The sequence below is a fragment of the Dendrobates tinctorius genome, unplaced genomic scaffold, assembly GCF_039654945.1.
Source record: "Dendrobates tinctorius isolate UK_male_01 unplaced genomic scaffold, ASM3965494v1 ptg000138l, whole genome shotgun sequence".
NCBI classification, from domain to species: domain Eukaryota; kingdom Metazoa; phylum Chordata; class Amphibia; order Anura; family Dendrobatidae; genus Dendrobates; species Dendrobates tinctorius.
Window position 1 is genome coordinate 12,904,354 of NW_027361806.1, and position 18,968 is coordinate 12,923,321.

Sequence of the window (18,968 nt, forward strand, 5' to 3'; positions counted from 1 at the left end):
GAGGTAGAAGTGCAGGGAGAGAGGGGTGCAGGCAGAGACAGGTGTAGACAGAGGTAGAAGTGCAGGGAGAGAGGGGTGCAGGCAGAGATAGAGGTGTAGACAGAGGTAGAAGTGCAGGCAGAGAGGGGTGCAGGCAGAGACAGAGGTGTAGACAGAGGTAGAAGTGCAGGCAGAGAGGGGTGCAGGCAGAGAGAGGTGTAGACAGAGGTAGAAGTGCAGGGAGAGAGGGGTGCAGGCAGAGACAGAGGTGTAGACAGAGGTAGAAGTGCAGGGAGAGAGGGGTGCAGACAGAGTTAGAGGTGTAGACAGAGGTAGAAGTGCAGGCAGAGAGGGGTGCAGGCAGAGATAGAGGTGTAGACAGAGGTAGAAGTGCAGGGAGAGAGGGGTGCAGACAGAGTTAGAGGTGTAGACAGAGGTAGAAGTGCAGGCAGAGAGGGGTGCAGGCAGAGATAGAGGTGTAGACAGAGGTAGAAGTGCAGGCAGAGAGGGGTGCAGGCAGAGATAGAGGTGTAGACAGAGGTAGAAGTGCAGGCAGAGAGGGGTGCAGGCAGAGATAGAGGTGTAGACAGAGGTAGAAGTGCAGGCAGAGATAGAGGTGTAGACAGAGGTAGAAGTGCAGGCAGAGAGGGGTGCAGGCAGAGACAGAGGTGTAGACAGAGGTAGAAGTGCAGGGAGAGAGGGGTGCAGACAGAGTTAGAGGTGTAGACAGAGGTAGAAGTGCAGGCAGAGAGGGGTGCAGGCAGAGATAGAGGTGTAGACAGAGGTAGAAGTGCAGGGAGAGAGGGGTGCAGGCAGAGATAGAGGTGTAGACAGAGGTAGAAGTGCAGGCAGAGATAGAGGTGTAGACAGAGGTAGAAGTGCAGGCAGAGATAGAGGTGTAGACAGAGGTAGAAGTGCAGGCAGAGAGGGGTGCAGGCAGAGATAGAGGTGTAGACAGAGGTAGAAGTGCAGGCAGAGAGCAGGTAAGCTGGGTGTCCACAAAGGGAGAAGGTGCAGGCAGCAGCTCTGTGGCCCCTTGTGTGAGTGCAGCCTGGCAGGAGAGGTCTGACCACAGCTGGGTCCTGGGGCAGGTGATGAGCTGTGTATGTTGCAGCTTTGTCCATAGAGGCTGCTCTTGCTCTCCGGGTCTCGCCTGTGCCCTTGCCCTGCCTGGCAGTGACTCCCTCCACTCACATCCCCCCTCCAAGTTGCTCCCTGAACCGCCCCTGGATCATTGCACTGAGCTAAGGAGCAGCCTGCCTTGAGCACAGCTGTACACTGAGGCTGGATGTAGCAGAGCTGAGCAAGCTTCAGAGACAAGAGAGCCGCTGCCACCCGCAGCTGTGCACCTGACGCCCGGATCCTGCTGCACAAGGGAGCCATCCACGCGTGACGCTGCCTGGGACGCGCAGGGAACCCTCCGTGGTGTCTGCAGCCTCCTGCACTGCTGTGGATCCTGCTTATAATAATCTAGTCATAGAGTATCCTGCAAGGTGAGCGCTGCCAGTCACTGCCTGCCCAGCACCGGGCACACACCGGGCAGGCGGCAGAGCTGGGGCTCCAGAGAGGTCGATCAGGGCTTGGCTTTAACTGTAAAGATTAATTCAGTAATTACAGTCTGAGAACTGGAGTCCCAGGGAGACATTGATCGCAGGAGAAGTGATCTGTGCCCAGGAGTCAGTGGTCAGAGAGCTGCTCTAATCCTATCACTATATACCTCTCCACACAGAATATACCAGAGCTGATCAGGGCACTGTGCAGGGTCCAGAGCTACTGCCAGGTCTTATCTCCTACCAGGCTGCTCTATCTGTTACACAAATTCAGCTCTGCTACATCTGTGGTATCTTGGGGTGCTTGTATTAGGTTGTTAAAGACAATAGTGTAATGCAGAAACATGTCCATCTCTTACAATCCCTCTTGTTACATTTCTTAATACTATAGAATCTACAAAAGTTAGTGTGAAAGTAACATTGGGGGAAGATTGCTCCATAGGTCTTAAGAATTCCATAAAGAAGAATTCCAATGTAGTCTACTCATTGTCAAGAAAAAATAAAATATATATATATTATAAATTAGTGCTGTCAAAAGTGACATACTAAAGAGATAGAATGTGATTGTATCATTTCAGTGCTCAGGGTCTCAATCACTGCACTAACATTGGGGACCACCTAGAACAGGTCTCCTTTTGACTCTGTGTGTCCAGTGGGGTTGAGGTCTCAGCATATATAATTGGGGTTCAGGGTGAGTGTCTAGTATCTAAAGTCTTGATTACAACTAATTTATTCTACATCTGCACCAATTGTTACACTCCTATAACTTAAGTTTTCTTGTACATCTTGTATATTATAGTTTTTGATGCTGTGTATTTTTTGGGGAAAAAAGGCAATTAATTGTGCTGAAATGGCTGCAGAACTGAGGCCAAAAATCTGCAGCATAAAAAAACTCACTAACAGCCCATGGTGGGAATGTAGCCTAATTCATCTCATTCTCCGGCGGATTGTATCACATGTAGAGCAGCGCTTTCAGTATCCAGATAAAGGACAGGATTTTTATTTTCCTCTGGTAAAAGACAATAAAATGAAACTTAAAATTTTGTTCCTCTTGTGTTTCATCTGTTTCTATTATACTTGTGGAGATAGGACAAATTTAGAGAACTTGTATCCCTTGTACTGGAATTATAAGTTCGAGGCCTGAACGGAACTTGTGCAAAACTTCTGGGCAGAATAATATACAAAATAATGACCACGCTTTAACCTCAGTGCAATACATATAGACAGCTAACAACAGAATGTCATCTCTGATACATTATAGATGCAAGTACATGGTAATCTCTTGGCCTGGGAAGGGGATGTAGATTTGTAATTTGACTTAAAAATTTATATTTACAAATATATAAGATAATAAATATTGTAATGTATTGTCCTACATGGCGCTGCCAGTAACCTACTTGCTTTTGTTTATGCATCCAAAGAATGCTCTGGTGTAAACTATGTAACTCCAAAAAGTAAAAAATGACAATTTCAGCTCTGCTACGTATATGCACATGCATTTTTTTTTTTTACAGTTTTGTAACATTTACAGTAAATCTGTATATCTTTTTAGCTATTCATCTTTTATCTATCATCACAAAATATCTTACATTATCTGATACATATTCTACATTTGTCTAATTTGTATCATTGAACTTGAATCTTCTGGGCTGCAATGCAAAATCACCAACAATGTCATAAATGACAATCGGTCTTTAAGGCTGCGTACACACATTGCGTTTTTTACGCATTTTCAGGGTTTCCTGATGCCGGCAAAGGGAATAAGAATCCTGAAGTCTCGTGCACACGTTGCTTATTTTTGACTTGCAGATTTGAATCTGCAGCATGTTGATTCTTTCAGCGTTTTTGTTGCAGATTTCACTCGTAATATTCGGTGGAGAAAACCTGTACCAAAAACACAATGTAAAAAAAAACAACACATTTTATGCTGCGTTTTTCCTGCCAAGATATGCAGAAATGGTGCAGAATTTCTGCACAAAATACTTGAGGTGTGCACAGACCCTAGAAGTTTTGGTCTTCTCATATGGGCCAAAGAGACCTTTAGGGCTCCCTAGGCTCCAGGGCCAATGTTTGACAAGTCCCTGCACTCACTATAGGTACACCCCCGCCTATCTATTTAGCTTTCTATCTAGGCCAGGTTTATCTTTGTGGATTGTTTCAGTAAATATATCTTAACCAATTAATTAGTTCTGACTTTTAATCTCCTAAATATATTCCTATTCCGTTTTGCTAAGTCGCTGACAGAAGTGACAAGTCTCCCCTGAGCTCCGCGGCGACCCTGCTCCTGTCAGTGACTATGTACAGGCTGGAGCAGACTTTTGCTGGGTGTCTGTGTGGTTTTCTGCCAATTCACCAGTTAGTCATTGTGCCTGCCCGAGCCAAACTTTCACTCCCTCTAATTTACTGAATCACAGCACTGTTTATTTAACTGAGGTTTGATCTTCACAATGATTAATCCATATTTATGCCTTAAAACAAACTAATCTGTAATAGCGCAAAGGTCCCTGACGGGGGAAAGAGTCCAGTGCAGCACAAGGCTGACCTGACAGCAACTCCGGAGCCCTGATGTGTCCGGGAGGACGTCCTCCGGATTACAATGCATCTAAGGCCTCGTTCACACGGTCAGTATTTTACATCAGTATGTGTAAGCCAAAATCAGGAGTGGGTGAGAAATCCAGAAGCGGTGACAGGTTTCTATTATACTTTTCCTCTGATTGTTCCACTCCTGATTTTTGGCTTACAAATACTGATGTAAAATACTGACCACATACTGACCGTGTGAACGTGGACTTATATGTAACAACCTTATGGGGAGCAATAATGCAGTGACACCAGTTTTCTGGGGGTGCTGCCTGTGTGGTGTATTTCTCAAGTTTCCTATAAGAAAAAAGTAGGGTGCATCCTATATAATAAAAGCGCAGTACATGATATTTTAGGAAATCTCAATAAAATATCTGCGGTGTAAATGGAAATAAACTGCAAGTTAGAAATCTGCAACACGTTCTCCCTGTGTTTGCGTGGGTTTCCTCCGGGTTCTCCGGTTTCCTCCACATTCCAAAGACATACTGATGGGGATTCTAGATTGTGAGCCCCAATGGGGACAGCGATGACAATGTGTGCAAACTGTAAAGTGCTGTGGAATTAATGGCGCTATATAAATGAGTAAAATAAATAAAACATGTCAATGTGCTACAGATACATATAGGCCAGACGAAGCCTAGTGGCCATCGCCTCCACGCATCGTTGTATCCTAGCTATTTTTTATCCAAATAAAACTACAAGACACACGTGGTGACAGACGCTTTTTCTTCTTTCAAAACATTAAGCTGCAGCGGTCGGTGCAAATTTTACCCATTGCGATGCACAGATCTATGTCATAGGCTACCGTTTTGAAGCTCTTTGGCCAATTGCTACTTGTTAGATGGGTCTCCGGACAAGCGAGTCCCTGTTGGAATCTGTAGTGAAACTCGGCAGTAAGTGTTTTGTTTCCCTGCAGCGCCACCACAGGAGTCATGAAGTATTACATAGAGCAGATTCAGATAGAGGCACTTGGTGTTACCCTACTGGGCAGAGATTAGGATCCATATCAGGAACCCACACCATCTTCATAAACTCTGGATGGCACAACCTGTAGGGGGACAACTGGAGCCCAATGGGGCACAGCCATTGATCTGTGAGCCCTATACTTTTCTCACGGTGTCATGTGGACATACATTATAGACTTCTCTTGGTGCTTTTTTTTTTATAGCTTCGAGGTATTCAGGGGTTATTAAATCTATTAAAGGGGTTATCCCAAAGTCACAGCTTATCACCCACCCATCTCAAGAGACCCCATTTGAAAGGAGTGATGAATAAGCAATCGCACTGACGATCTATTAAATGGGAACCAATCAGACACTTATCTAGTATCTTTTGGATTGGTGATCGTTTCTGATCTTGTGACGACGCTTTCAATATTTCCATATGCTGTGTGCATATTCACACACAGGAGTTTTGCATATATGTCATATACTACAATGAAACATAAAGCACATGGTTCACGAATTATCATTCCCTGTTATCAGCCACGTTAGGGAAGGGCTGACTGCAAAGTATTTCAGTGGAGGAGCCCCATATATAGTTATCTCTGATCTCAACCATGGCAGAGAGAAGCAGCTCCATATGTCAGTCCAAGGACCCAAACCCACCAATACTGCACACGATCACGGGATCTGATGAATTTAATTTTCATGTGGGCGGGGGTCCAAAAGTGCTCCCCAGGTACGCAATCTCATTACCCCTCCATTACCCCTTCCAAACAAGCTGAAGAGTCCGTCGTTGCCAGGGCATAGTAACTGATTGCCATCCCGCTCTCTCCCTCCGCTGCCCCGCCCTCCACTGGCCGTCCCGCTTTCTCCCTCTGAAGCCCCGCCCTCCACTGGCCATCCCGCTCTCTCCCTCCGTAGCCCCGCCCTCCACTGGCCATCCCGCTCTCTCCCTCCGTAGCCCCGCCCTCCACTGCCCGTCCCGCTTTCTCCCTCCGAAGCCCCGCTCTCCATCCGCCATCCCGCTCTCTTCCTCCACAGCCAGTCTCCACTGGCCGTCCCGCTCTCTCCCTCAGCAGCCCTGCTTTAGCTCCGCAGCCCTGCTGTCTCCATCTGCAGCCCAGCTCTCTATTCACCGCCACGCTCTCTCCTTCCACAGCCCCACTCTCCAATCACTGTCTCGCATTCTCCCTCCACAGCCCGCTCTCTCCCTCCTCAGCCCGTCTCCACTGGCCACTGTGCTCTCTCTTAGCAGCCCAGCTCTCCGCCCACATCCCGCTCTCCCTTAATAGCCCCGCTCTCCACCCGCCATCACACTCTCCCTCCACAGCACCGCTCTCCATCCGTGTCCCGCTCTATCCCTCGCAGCTCCGTTCTCCACCAGCATCCCGCACTTCCTTCTTCAACCCCGCTCTCCAGACACAAGTGGGCGGGGCTATGTGGCGTGGGCGTGACTTGATACACATACACATATATATACATACACTCAGCTTTATATATATAGATTATTGCTAAATAGTTATCAAAAAGAAAAAAAGTTAACAAAATTGGCTTGAGGCATCGGTATTGACCAGTTATTAATGTATCATGGTATTCAATGGAACGGTGTAAAAAAATTAATAAAAACCAGGCTAAACTTGCTGTTTTTAGCCTTAAATTAAAAGGTTTTCATCACCTTCAATAATAAAAAAAATAAATAAATTGAAATTGTTCCAGAAAACATCAGGCTCTAACAGCCACGTCAGCAGAAAAAAAAGTGATGGTTCGAGGAAGGAGATTGCCCAATACATCTATCGGGAGCTTTACATATTAATCATATGTTACCTACAAACATCAGAATATATTTAGATAAGATCCTGACCAGGAACCTCCCAAATATCTGCACAATGTGTAACTAATGATGGATGAATCTCATCAACATTATATCTTAAGGCCTCGTCACACACAGCGACCTCGCCAGCTAGATCGCTGTGTGTGACGGGGATCAGCGACCGGCCCCCCTGCCGGTTATCGCTGATCGTGCTCGATCGACCTGGGCCATTTTTCGATCGCTGGTCAGCATGCAACGCTGCGTGTGGCAGCAAGAGACGAGCGATCAGCGACGCTGGTTTCTAATGTAAACATCGGGTATCCAGGAGCCGCGCGGCTCTTGGATACCAGCTGTTTACCTTGGAAACCAGCTTGCTCGCTGGTCCTGATCGTTGGAGGGGCCGTTTATGTGACAGCTCACCAGCGATCAGCCTAACGATGTCCCAGCGATCCCATCATGTCGGATCGTTGGTGGGATCGCTGGGACATCGTTATGTGTAACGGGGCCTTTAGGCAGAAAGACGGGATAGAGATGTAAACTTTAAAGGGAATCTGTCAGCAGCTTTTGCTAGGTAATCTGAGAGCAGTAAAATGTAAGGGCAGAAACCCTGTTTCCAGCAATGTGTCACTGGACTGCTTATTGTAGTTTTAATAAAATCACTATTTTATCAGCAGATTATCACAAGAGGATTAGTTTCGGAGAACTGGTAGATCTACAGCAGATACAAAAGTGATTTTATGAAAATGACAGTGAGAAGCCCAGGAGCATTAGAACATTGCCCCGGCCAGAACTGCCGTTCTCCTTCTATTGGTGCGAGGAAAGTATGCAAATTTTTGAATATATCACTGGAATCAGGGTCTCTGATCCTGCAGCATTCTGCTCTCAAATTACATAGCAAAAACCTAGTAACTACTGCAAATGAGTTCCCAGATCTTAGTGTTTAATTTATCTATCTATATTTATTTTTCTCATTTTTATAGCGCCATTATTTCCACAGCGCTTTACAGACATTATCGTCACTGTCCCTGATGGGGCTCACAATCTAGATTCCCTATCAGTATGTATTTGGAATGTGGGAGGAAACCAGAGAACCCGGAGGAAACCCACGCAAACACAGGGAGAACATACAAACTCCTTGCAGATGTTGTCCTTGGTGGGATTTGAACCCAGGACTCCAGCGCTGCAAGGCTGCAGTGCCATCCACTGAGCCAACCCCTTACTTTGTGATCAGTCGATAATACAATGATGATATAGAACTGATACATAAATAATGCAGTATAGTTTCTGATATTACATAAGATATAGATAGATCATAGATTATAAGAGATAGATAAGAAAACAGATGCAGATAGATAAATGATTGATAATAGTTTGTATATTCTCCCCATGCTTGTGTGGGTTTCCTCTGGGTTCTCTGATGTCCTTCAACACTTCAAAGCCATCCTGATTGGGGATCACAATCTACATTCCTATGGGGACAGCGATGACAACGTCTGTAAAGCGCTGCGGCATATGATGGCGCTATATAGATGAGTAAAATAAATAATAGAGATATACAGAATTATTGATAGCGAGATAACAGCTAGAATAATTGATAGATAATAGGTTAGCACAGTGAATGGCGGCTCAGTGGTTAGCAGTGCAGTCTTGCAGCGCTGGAGTCCTGGGTTTAAATCCCACCAAGGACAACATCTGCAAGGAGTTTGTATGTTCTCCCTGTGTTTGCGTGGGTTTCCTCCGGGTACTCCGGTTTCCTTCCACATTCCAAAGACATACTGATAGGGAAACTAGATTGTGAGCCCCATCGGGGACAGTGATGATAATGTCTGTAAAGCGCTGTGGAATTAATGGCGCTATGTATGAGTAAATAAATAGATGATAATAGAGAGATGCATATCTTGGCTCTACTAGCATTGGGTTCGACAGAACACTGAGTCACTGGTTATTGCACCACCCGTCCAGAACTATAGGTCCCAGCATGCCAGGACACGTGAGCTGTGCAGTTCCTGGCTGTGGTCGGGTCCCCAGCAGAAAGTGTGCCGTAATAACTGCTCCTCCTCCCGGCTCCTCGGTCCGGCGCTCCCCCCACCTCCTGGCTCCTCGGTCCGGCGCTCCCTGCTCCTCCCGGCTCCTCAGTCCTGCGCTCCCCCCTCCGGCTCCTCGGTCCAGCGCTCCCTCCTCCCGGCTCCTCGGTCCGGCACCTCCTCCCGGCTCCTCGGTCCGGCGCTCCCTCCTCCTCCTTCCGGCTCCTCGGTCCGGCGCTCCCTCCCCCCTCCCCCCTCCTCCTCCTCCTCGGTCCGGCGCTCCCCCCCCGGCTCCTCGGTCCGGCGCTCCCTCCTCCCGGCTCCTCGGTCCGGCGCTCCCCCCTCCTCCTCCTCCCGGCTCCTCGGTCCGGCACCTCTTCCTCCTCCTCCCGGCTCCTCGGTCTGGCGCTCCCTCCTCCTCCCCCCGGCTCCTCGATCCAGTGCTTCCTCCTCCTCCCCCCGGCTCCTCGGTCCGGCGCTCCCTCCTCCTGGCTCCTCGGTCCGGCGCTCCCCCCTCCTCGGTCCGGCACCTCTTCCTCCTCCTCCCGGCTCCTCGGTCCGGCGCTCCCTCCTCCTCCTCCCCCCGGCTCCTCGGTCCGGCGCTCCCTCCTCCTCCTCCCCCCGGCTCCTCGGCCCGGCGCTCCCTCCTCCTCCCGGCTCATCGGTCCGGCACCCCTCCTTCCTCCTCCTCCTCCCGGCTCCTCGGTCCGGCTCCTCAGTCCGGCGCTCCCGCCTTCTCCCCCTCCCCCCGGCTTCTCGGTCCGGCGCTCCCTCCTCCTCCCGGCTCCTCGGTCCGGCGCTCCCTCCTCCTCCCGGCTCCTCGGTCCGGCGCTCCCTCCTCCTCCCCCCGGCTCCTCGGTCCGGCGCTCCCTCCTCCTCCCCCCGGCTCCTCGGTCCGGCGCTCCCCCCGACTCCTCGGTCCGGCGCTCGCTCCTCCTCCTCCCCCCGGCTCCTCGGTCCGGCGCTCCCTCCTCCTCCCGGCTCCTCGGTCCGGCGCTCCCTCCTCCTCCTCCCGGCTCCTCGGTCCAGAGCTCCCTCCTCCTCCTCCTCCCGGCTCCTCGGTCCGGCGCTCCCCCCTCCTTCTCCTCCCGGCTACTCGGTTCGGCGCTCCCCCCTCCTCCTCCTCCTCCTCCCGGCTCCTCGGTCCGGCGCTCCCTCCTCCTCCCGGCACCTCGGTCCGGCGCTCCCTCCTCCTCCCGGCTACTCGGTTCGGCGCTCCCCCCTCCTCCTCCTCCTCCTCCCGGCTCCTCGGTCCGGCGCTCCCCCCTCCTCCTCCTCCCGTCCCCTCGGTCCGGCGCTCCCTCCTCCTCCTCCCCCCGGCTCCTCGGTCCGGCGCTCCCTCCTCCTCCCGGCTCCTCGGCCCGGCGCTCCCTCCTCCTCCTCCCGGCTCCTCGGCCCGGCGCTCCCTCCTCCTCCTCCTCGATCCAGTGCTTCCTCCTCCTCCCCCCGGCTCCTCGGTCCGGCGCTCCCTCCTCCTGGCTCATCGGTCCGGCGCTCCCCCCTCCTCCTCGGTCCGGCACCTCTTCCTCCTCCTCCCGGCTCCTCGGTCCGGCGCTCCCTCCTCCTCCTCCTCCCCCCGGCCCCTCGGTCCGGCGCTCCCTCCTCTTCCTCCCCCCGGCTCCTCGGTCCGGCGCTCCCTCCTCCTCCCGGCTCCTCGGTCCGGCACCTCTCCTTCCTCCTCCTCCCGGCTCCTCGGTCCGGCTCCTCAGTCCGGCGCTCCCGCCTCCTCCTCCTCCCCCCGTCTCCTCGGTCTGGCGCTCCCTCCTCCTCCCGGCTCCTCGGTCCGGCGCTCCCTCCTCCTCCTCCTCCCCCCGGCTCCTCGGTCTGGCGCTCCCTCCTCCTCCCCCCGGCTCCTCGGTCCGGCGCTCCCCCCTCCTCCTCCTCCCGACTCCTCGGTCCGGCGCTCGCTCCTCCTCCTCCCCCCGGCTCCTCGGTCCGGCGCTCCCTCCTCCTCCCGGCTCCTCGGTCCGGCGCTCCCTCCTCCTCCTCCCGGCTCCTCGGTCCGGCGCTCCCTCCTCCTCCTCCCGGCTCCTCGGTCCGGCGCTCCACCCTCCTCCTCCTCCTCGGTCCGGCACCTCTTCCTCCTCCTCCCGGCTCCTCGGTCCGGCGCTCCCTCCTCCTCCCCCCGGCTCCTCGGTCCGGCGCTCCCCCCTCCTCCTCCTCCTCCCGTCCCCTCAGTCCGGCGCTCCCTCCTCCTCCTCCCCCCGGCTCCTCGGTCCGGCGCTCCCTCCTCCTCCCGGCTCCTCGGCCCGGCGCTCCCTCCTCCTCCTCCCGGCTCCTCGGTCCAGCGCTCCCTCCTCCTCCTCCCGGCTCCTCGGTCCGGCGCTCCCCCCTCCCGGCTACTCGGTTCGGCGCTCCCCCCTCCTCCTCCTCGGTCCGGCACCTCTTCCTCCTCCTCCCGGCTCCTCGGTCCGGCGCTCCCTCCTCCTCCCCCCGGCTCCTCGGTCCGGCGCTCCCTCCTCCTCCCGTCCCCTCGGTCCGGCGCTCCCTCCTCCTCCTCCCCCCGGCTCCTCGGTCCGGCGCTCCCTCCTCCTCCCGGCTCCTCGGCCCGGCGCTCCCTCCTCCTCCTCCCGGCTCCTCGGCCTGGCGCTCCCTCCTCCTCCTCCCGGCTCCTCGGCCCGGCGCTCCCTCCTCCTCCTCCCGGCTCCTCGATCCAGTGCTTCCTCCTCCTCCCCCCGGCTCCTCGGTCCGGCGCTCCCTCCTCCTGGCTCATCGGTCCGGCGCTCCCCCCTCCTCCTCCTCCTCCTCGGTCTGGCACCTCTTCCTCCTCCTCCCGGCTCCTCGGTCCGGCGCTCCCTCCTCCTCCTCCTCCCCCCGGCTCCTCGGTCCGGCGCTCCCTCCTCCTCCTCCCCCCGGCTCCTCGGTCCGGCGCTCCCTCCTCCTCCCGGCTCCTCGGTCCGGCACCTCTCCTTCCTCCTCCTCCTCCTCCTCCCGGCTCCTCAGTCCGGCGCTCCCGCCTCCTCCTCCTCCCCCCGGCTCCTCGGTCCGGCGCTCCCTCCTCCTCCCGGCTCCTCGGTCCGGCGCTCCCTCCTCCTCCTCCTCCCCCCGGCTCCTCGGTCCGGCGCTCCCTCCTCCTCCCCCCGGCTCCTCGGTCCGGCGCTCCCCCCTCCTCCTCCTCCCGACTCCTCGGTCCGGCGCTCGCTCCTCCTCCTCCCCCCGGCTCCTCGGTCCGGCGCTCCCTCCTCCTCCTCCCGGCTCCTCGGTCCGGCGCTCCCTCCTCCTCCTCCCGGCTCCTCGGTCCGGCGCTCCCTCCTCCTCCTCCCGGCTCCTCGGTCCGGCGCTCCCCCCTCCTCCTCCTCCCGGCTCCTCGGTCCGGTGCTCCCCCCTCCTCCTCCTCCTCGGTCCGGCACCTCTTCCTCCTCCTCCCGGCTCCTCGGTCCGGCGCTCCCTCCTCCTCCCCCCGGCTCCTCGGTCCGGCGCTCCCCCCTCCTCCTCCTCCTCCTCCCGTCCCCTTGGTCCGGCGCTCCCTCCTCCTCCTCCCCCCGGCTCCTCGGTCCGGCGCTCCCTCCTCCTCCTCCCCCCGGCTCCTCGGCCCGGCGCTCCCTCCTCCTCCTCCCGGCTCCTCGGCCCGGCGCTCCCTCCTCCTCCTCCCGGCTCCTCGGTCCGGCGCTCCCTCCTCCTCCTCCTCCTGGCTCCTCGGTCCGGCGCTCCCTCCTCCTCCTCCTCCTCCTCCCGGCTCCTCGGTCCGGCGCTCCCTCCTCCTCCTCCTCCCGGCTCCTCGGTCCGGCGCTCCCTCCTCCTCCTCCTCCCGGCTCCTCGGTCCGGCGCTCCCCCCTCCTCCTCCTCCTCGGTCCGGCACCTCTTCCTCCTCCTCCCGGCTCCTCGGTCCGGCGCTCCCCCCTCCTCCCGGCTCCTCGGTCCGGCGCTCCCCCCTCCTCCTCCTCCCGGCTCCTCGGTCCGGCGCTCCCTCCTCCTCCCCCCGGCTCCTCGGTCCGGCGCTCCCTCCTCCTCCCCCCGGCTCCTCGGTCCGGCGCTCCCTCCTCCTCCTCCCCCCGGCTCCTTGGTCCGGCGCTCCCTCCTCCTCCTCCCGGCTCCTCGGCCCGGCGCTCCCTCCTCCTCCTCCTCCCGGCTCCTCGGTCCGGCGCTCCCTCCTCCTCCTCCTCCCGGCTCCTCGGTCCGGCGCTCCCTCCTCCTCCTCCCGGCTCCTCGGTCCGGCGCTCCCCCCTCCTCCTCGGTCCGGCACCTCTTCCTCCTCCTCCCGGCTCCGAGGTCCGGCGCTCCCCCCTCCTCCTCCTCCTCCCGGCTCTTCGGTCCGGCGCTCCCTCCTCCTCCCCCCAGCTCCTCGGTCCGGCGCTCCCTCCTCCTCCTCCCCCCGGCTCCTCGCTCCGGCGCTCCCTCCTCCTCCTCCCCCCGGCTCCTCGCTCCGGCGCTCCCTCCTCCTCCTCCCCCCGGCTCCTCGGTCCGGCGCTCCCTCCTCCTCCCCCCGGCTCCTCGGTCCGGCGCTCCCTCCTCCTCCTCCCCCCGGCTCCTCGGTCCGGCGCTCCCTCCTCCTCCTCCCCCCGGCTCCTCGGTCCGGCGCTCCCTCCTCCTCCCCCCGGCTCCTCGGTCCGGCGCTCCCTCCTCCTCCTCCCCCCGGCTCCTCGGTCCGGCGCTCCCTCCTCCTCCTCCCGGCTCCTCGGTCCGGCGCTCCCTCCTCCTCCCCCCGGCTCCTCGGTCCGGCGCTCCCTCCTCCCCCCGGCTCCTCGGTCCGGCGCTCCCTCCTCCTCCTCCCCCCGGCTCCTCGGTCCAGCGCTCCCTCCTCCCCCCGGCTCCTCGGTCCGGCGCTCCCTCCTCCTCCTCCCCCCGGCTCCTCGGTCCGGCGCTCCCTCCTCCTCCCCCCGGCTCCTCGGTCCGGCGCTCCCTCCTCCTCCCCCCGGCTCCTCGGTCCGGCGCTCCCTCCTCCTCCCCCCGGCTCCTCGGTCCGGCGCTCCCTCCTCCCCCCGGCTCCTCGGTCCGGCGCTCCCTCCTCCTCCTCCCCCCGGCTCCTCGGTCCGGCGCTCCCTCCTCCCCCCGGCTCCTCGGTCCGGCGCTCCCTCCTCCTCCTCCCCCCGGCTCCTCGGTCCGGCGCTCCCTCCTCCTCCCCCCGGCTCCTCGGTCCGGCGCTCCCTCCTCCTCCTCCCCCCGGCTCCTCGGTCCGGCGCTCCCTCCTCCTCCCCCCAGCTCCTCGGTCCGGCGCTCCCTCCTCCTCCTCCCCCCGGCTCCTCGCTCCGGCGCTCCCTCCTCCTCCTCCCCCCGGCTCCTCGCTCCGGCGCTCCCTCCTCCTCCTCCCCCCGGCTCCTCGCTCCGGCGCTCCCTCCTCCTCCTCCCCCCGGCTCCTCGCTCCGGCGCTCCCTCCTCCCCCCGGCTCCTCGGTCCGGCGCTCCCTCCTCCTCCTCCCCCCGGCTCCTCGGTCCGGCGCTCCCTCCTCCTCCTCCCCCCGGCTCCTCGGTCCGGCGCTCCCTCCTCCTCCTCCCCCCGGCTCCTCGGTCCGGCGCTCCCTCCTCCTCCTCCCCCCGGCTCCTCGGTCCGGCGCTCCCTCCTCCTCCCCCCGGCTCCTCGGTCCGGCGCTCCCTCCTCCTCCTCCCCCCGGCTCCTCGCTCCGGCGCTCCCTCCTCCTCCTCCCCCCGGCTCCTCGCTCCGGCGCTCCCTCCTCCCCCCGGCTCCTCGGTCCGGCGCTCCCTCCTCCTCCCCCCGGCTCCTCGGTCCGGCGCTCCCTCCTCCTCCTCCCCCCGGCTCCTCGGTCCGGCGCTCCCTCCTCCTCCTCCCCCCGGCTCCTCGGTCCGGCGCTCCCTCCTCCTCCTCCCCCCGGCTCCTCGGTCCGGCGCTCCCTCCTCCTCCCCCCGGCTCCTCGGTCCGGCGCTCCCTCCTCCTCCTCCCCCCGGCTCCTCGGTCCGGCGCTCCCTCCTCCCCCCGGCTCCTCGGTCCGGCGCTCCCTCCTCCTCCTCCCCCTCCCCCCGGCTCCTCGGTCCGGCGCTCCCTCCTCACCCCGGCTCCTCGGTCCGGCGCTCCCTCCTCCTCCTCCCCCCGGCTCCTCGCTCCGGCGCTCCCTCCTCCTCCTCCCCCCGGCTCCTCGGTCCGGCGCTCCCTCCTCCTCCTCCCCCCGGCTCCTCGGTCCGGCGCTCCCTCCTCCTCCTCCCCCCGGCTCCTCGCTCCGGCGCTCCCTCCTCCTCCTCCCCCCGGCTCCTCGGTCCGGCGCTCCCTCCTCCTCCTCCCCCCGGCTCCTCGGTCCGGCGCTCCCTCCTCCTCCCCCCAGCTCCTCGGTCCGGCGCTCCCTCCTCCTCCTCCCCCCGGCTCCTCGCTCCGGCGCTCCCTCCTCCTCCTCCCCCCGGCTCCTCGCTCCGGCGCTCCCTCCTCCTCCTCCCCCCGGCTCCTCGCTCCGGCGCTCCCTCCTCCTCCTCCCCCCGGCTCCTCCTCGGTCCGGCGCTCCCTCCTCCCCCCGGCTCCTCGGTCCGGCGCTCCCTCCTCCTCCCCCCGGCTCCTCGGTCCGGCGCTCCCTCCTCCTCCTCCCCCCGGCTCCTCGGTCCGGCGCTCCCTCCTCCTCCTCCCCCCGGCTCCTCGGTCCGGCGCTCCCTCCTCCTCCTCCCCCCGGCTCCTCGGTCCGGCGCTCCCTCCTCCTCCCCCCGGCTCCTCGGTCCGGCGCTCCCTCCTCCTCCTCCCCCCGGCTCCTCGCTCCGGCGCTCCCTCCTCCTCCTCCCCCCGGCTCCTCGGTCCGGCGCTCCCTCCTCCCCCCGGCTCCTCGGTCCGGCGCTCCCTCCTCCTCCTCCCGGCTCCTCGGTCCGGCGCTCCCTCCTCCTCCTCCCCCCGGCTCCTCGGTCCGGCGCTCCCTCCTCCTCCTCCCCCCTCCTCCTCCCCCCGGCTCCTCGGTCCGGCGCTCCCTCCTCCTCCCCCCGGCTCCTCGGTCCGGCGCTCCCTCCTCCTCCTCCCCCCGGCTCCTCGGTCCGGCGCTCCCTCCTCCCCCCGGCTCCTCGGTCCGGCGCTCCCTCCTCCTCCTCCCCCCGGCTCCTCGGTCCGGCGCTCCCTCCTCCCCCCGGCTCCTCGGTCCGGCGCTCCCTCCTCCTCCTCCCCCCGGCTCCTCGGTCCGGCGCTCCCTCCTCCTCCTCCCCCCGGCTCCTCGGTCCGGCGCTCCCTCCTCCTCCTCCCCCCGGCTCCTCGGTCCGGCGCTCCCTCCTCCTCCCCCCGGCTCCTCGGTCCGGCGCTCCCTCCTCCTCCTCCCCCCGGCTCCTCGGTCCGGCGCTCCCTCCTCCTCCCCCCGGCTCCTCGGTCCGGCGCTCCCTCCTCCTCCTCCCCCCGGCTCCTCGCTCCGGCGCTCCCTCCTCCTCCTCCCCCCGGCTCCTCGGTCCGGCGCTCCCTCCTCCCCCCGGCTCCTCGGTCCGGCGCTCCCTCCTCCTCCCCCCGGCTCCTCGGTCCGGCGCTCCCTCCTCCTCCTCCCGGCTCCTCGGTCCGGCGCTCCCTCCTCCTCCTCCCCCCGGCTCCTCGGTCCGGCGCTCCCTCCTCCTCCTCCCCCCTCCTCCTCCCCCCGGCTCCTCGGTCCGGCGCTCCCTCCTCCTCCCCCCGGCTCCTCGGTCCGGCGCTCCCTCCTCCTCCTCCCCCCGGCTCCTCGGTCCGGCGCTCCCTCCTCCCCCCGGCTCCTCGGTCCGGCGCTCCCTCCTCCTCCTCCCCCCGGCTCCTCGGTCCGGCGCTCCCTCCTCCCCCCGGCTCCTCGGTCCGGCGCTCCCTCCTCCTCCTCCCCCCGGCTCCTCGGTCCGGCGCTCCCTCCTCCTCCTCCCCCCGGCTCCTCGGTCCGGCGCTCCCTCCTCCTCCTCCCCCCGGCTCCTCGGTCCGGCGCTCCCTCCTCCTCCTCCCCCCGGCTCCTCGCTCCGGCGCTCCCTCCTCCCCCCGGCTCCTCGGTCCGGCGCTCCCTCCTCCCCCCGGCTCCTCGCTCCCTCCTCCTCCTCCTCCCGGCTCCTCGCTCCGGCGCTCCCTCCTCCCCCCGGCTCCTCGCTCCGGCGCTCCCTCCTCCTCCTCCCCCCGGCTCCTCGCTCCCTCCTCCTCCTCCCCCCGGCTCCTCGGTCCGGCGCTCCCTCCTCCCCCCGGCTCCTCGGTCCGGCACCTCTCCCTCCTCCGGCCGGGGCCCAGCACCGGGGGCTTTAGAACGTTCCCCGGCCAGAGCTGCCATTCCTCGTCTCCTATTGGCCGAGCGAGGAAACTATGCAAATTGTAGCAATTGCGGAAATAAACACGGAGAGATTGCAACTTGTGCCAAGTGTCCCGGGACCCCGGAGCCCCCCACAGTGCCGGCCATGGCCTGAGCCCCCCACAGCCCTCCCCAGCCATGACGCCGCCCTGCTCCCGAGCCCCCTAGAGCCCCCCGCACTGTGTGGGCTCCTGTGTGACGATGGTACGTGGCTGCACTCAGCTTCTCTTTTGCATTAGTTCCTATGTTGGGCGGGTGACTCGGGGTCGGGGATATTGGGGGCTCAGTGTGACTTTGGGGTCTGTAGTACCTGTACATTTTGCAGACTAATAGCAGCAGTGTGTGAAGTGCTGCAGCCCCCCTGCACCAGGAGAAGGGTGGGCTTCGCTTCCTTTCCTTAGTGCTGAGCTCTGCACATTTAGCGACTGCTCGATCCCAGCCAGAGAGAGGGGAAAAAAAGTAAAAAAATAAATAAGAGGGAACTGTACAATGTAGAATGGGAGCCCCCCTCCCCCTGACACAAAGGAAGTGTCTAGACAGGTCAGCACGGGCCAATCCTGCGGCAGGAAACGATGATGGATGGGGGCGGCAGCCAATGGGCAGCCTGCGGCTGGAGGGGGTGTCCAGGCCATTTGTGGGTCTCCTCCAGAGGGGGTGCAGAGGGGTCTCGTGCTCTGCATGGGGCAGAGGCTTTAACTGAAGTTTGGTGAAAATGTGGAAAACTGAGTCTGTGGCTCAGTGGGTTGTGTGAAGCCTGTGCTACTTTGTATCTGTTCATTAACCCCTTACCTCCTACAGCAGAGTCACTGCAGCAATGACTAGGATTTTTTTTTACAATTTTTGTTTTTTTTTGTACACCCCTGGCAAGGATTGCTTTCTGACCTCCTCTTATTTCTGAATACGGTACTGCTCTGGCAGACACCGACAGAAAAGGGGCCCTCTAACTATAATAGGTGCAGGGTTTAGAATCGCACTCAGGCCCTGGAGCCTAAGCGGCCCATATGAAAAGACCATTACTGATAAAGACTTGCAATAATTGGGGGGCCCATTGGAGCTTTTGCATTGGGGCCCACAAGCTTCAAGTTCCGCCACTGCCTTTAGAAGAACAGTATAGGGGCCCTTCATAGTTCAATAGCTCATCATAACGCCCAATCCCACCTGCTTTAGAAGAAACGTGCCCCCTTACCTCTTGGTCCCCAGACTGCAGCAATGATACGTCCACCCCTGCACTACTGCATTTGTAGTGCGTCCACTATGTGGACACATGCCCTCCAATCCCACCTGCTGCACCCTATATATACTTGGTCATTCATATCAGTAGTGATGTTTGTAAGAGGAGCCCCCTCCCTTTATCAACTGCAGAAATGAAGGGGTCTCCTCACAGTTGTTTGTCCCTTCTTAGAATATATTGACAGCACTGCCATTGAAGTGAATAGGACTGTAATGCACGTGCGCATATACCCTGCAGTGGGTGTATAGACTTATTCCAGTGTATCTCTCCATTATGTACACATTTCCAATCGATACACTATTATCCATATTCTGCCACTTGTCCTCTGTGGTCTCATCTATCATGGTTGGTGCAGTAACGTGCAGTGTAAATGGGATACTTCTTACACAGGACGGAGGCAAGTGTCAGAGCCCCATACATTAGTGAGTTATAGCTCTATAGAGGGGGCAGCCAGTCCCCTCCTTCTCCTGTAATTAGGAGCCAGACTGTGATCTTCACATTCTTTCACTTACAGCTATAAATCAACCATTAATCATTGCATGGCCTGAAATCCATAGAAGAGGGTTACATGGCACTGGAGATCTCCAACTTTCTAAAGTTGACACCTAATCCCAACATGGCGACCTAATTGATCACCTAGCGGTGCAATCACAAAGATTTCTGTATTTCATGAAGAGTCTATGCGGACCGCCCCATTACAAAATATTAGAATTCCAAAA

At 60.0% G+C, this 18,968-nt stretch overlaps 1 protein-coding gene across 3 annotated transcripts in view; it reads left to right on the plus strand.

The window, feature by feature from the left end:
* Positions 1-18,968, plus strand: part of NFIA (nuclear factor I A) — a 507,433-nt gene that overhangs the window by 137,821 nt on the left and 350,644 nt on the right. The window contains exon 1 of one of the 3 annotated variants that reach the window (XM_073544611.1): positions 17,002-17,222. The exons of the other annotated variants lie outside the window; for them this stretch is intronic. Within the exon in view, the coding sequence (XP_073400712.1) occupies positions 17,220-17,222 (3 nt within the window). The 5' untranslated portion in view covers positions 17,002-17,219. Of the gene's footprint in view, positions 1-17,001; positions 17,223-18,968 lie in introns of those variants that run through there. 3 annotated transcript variants of the gene reach the window in all.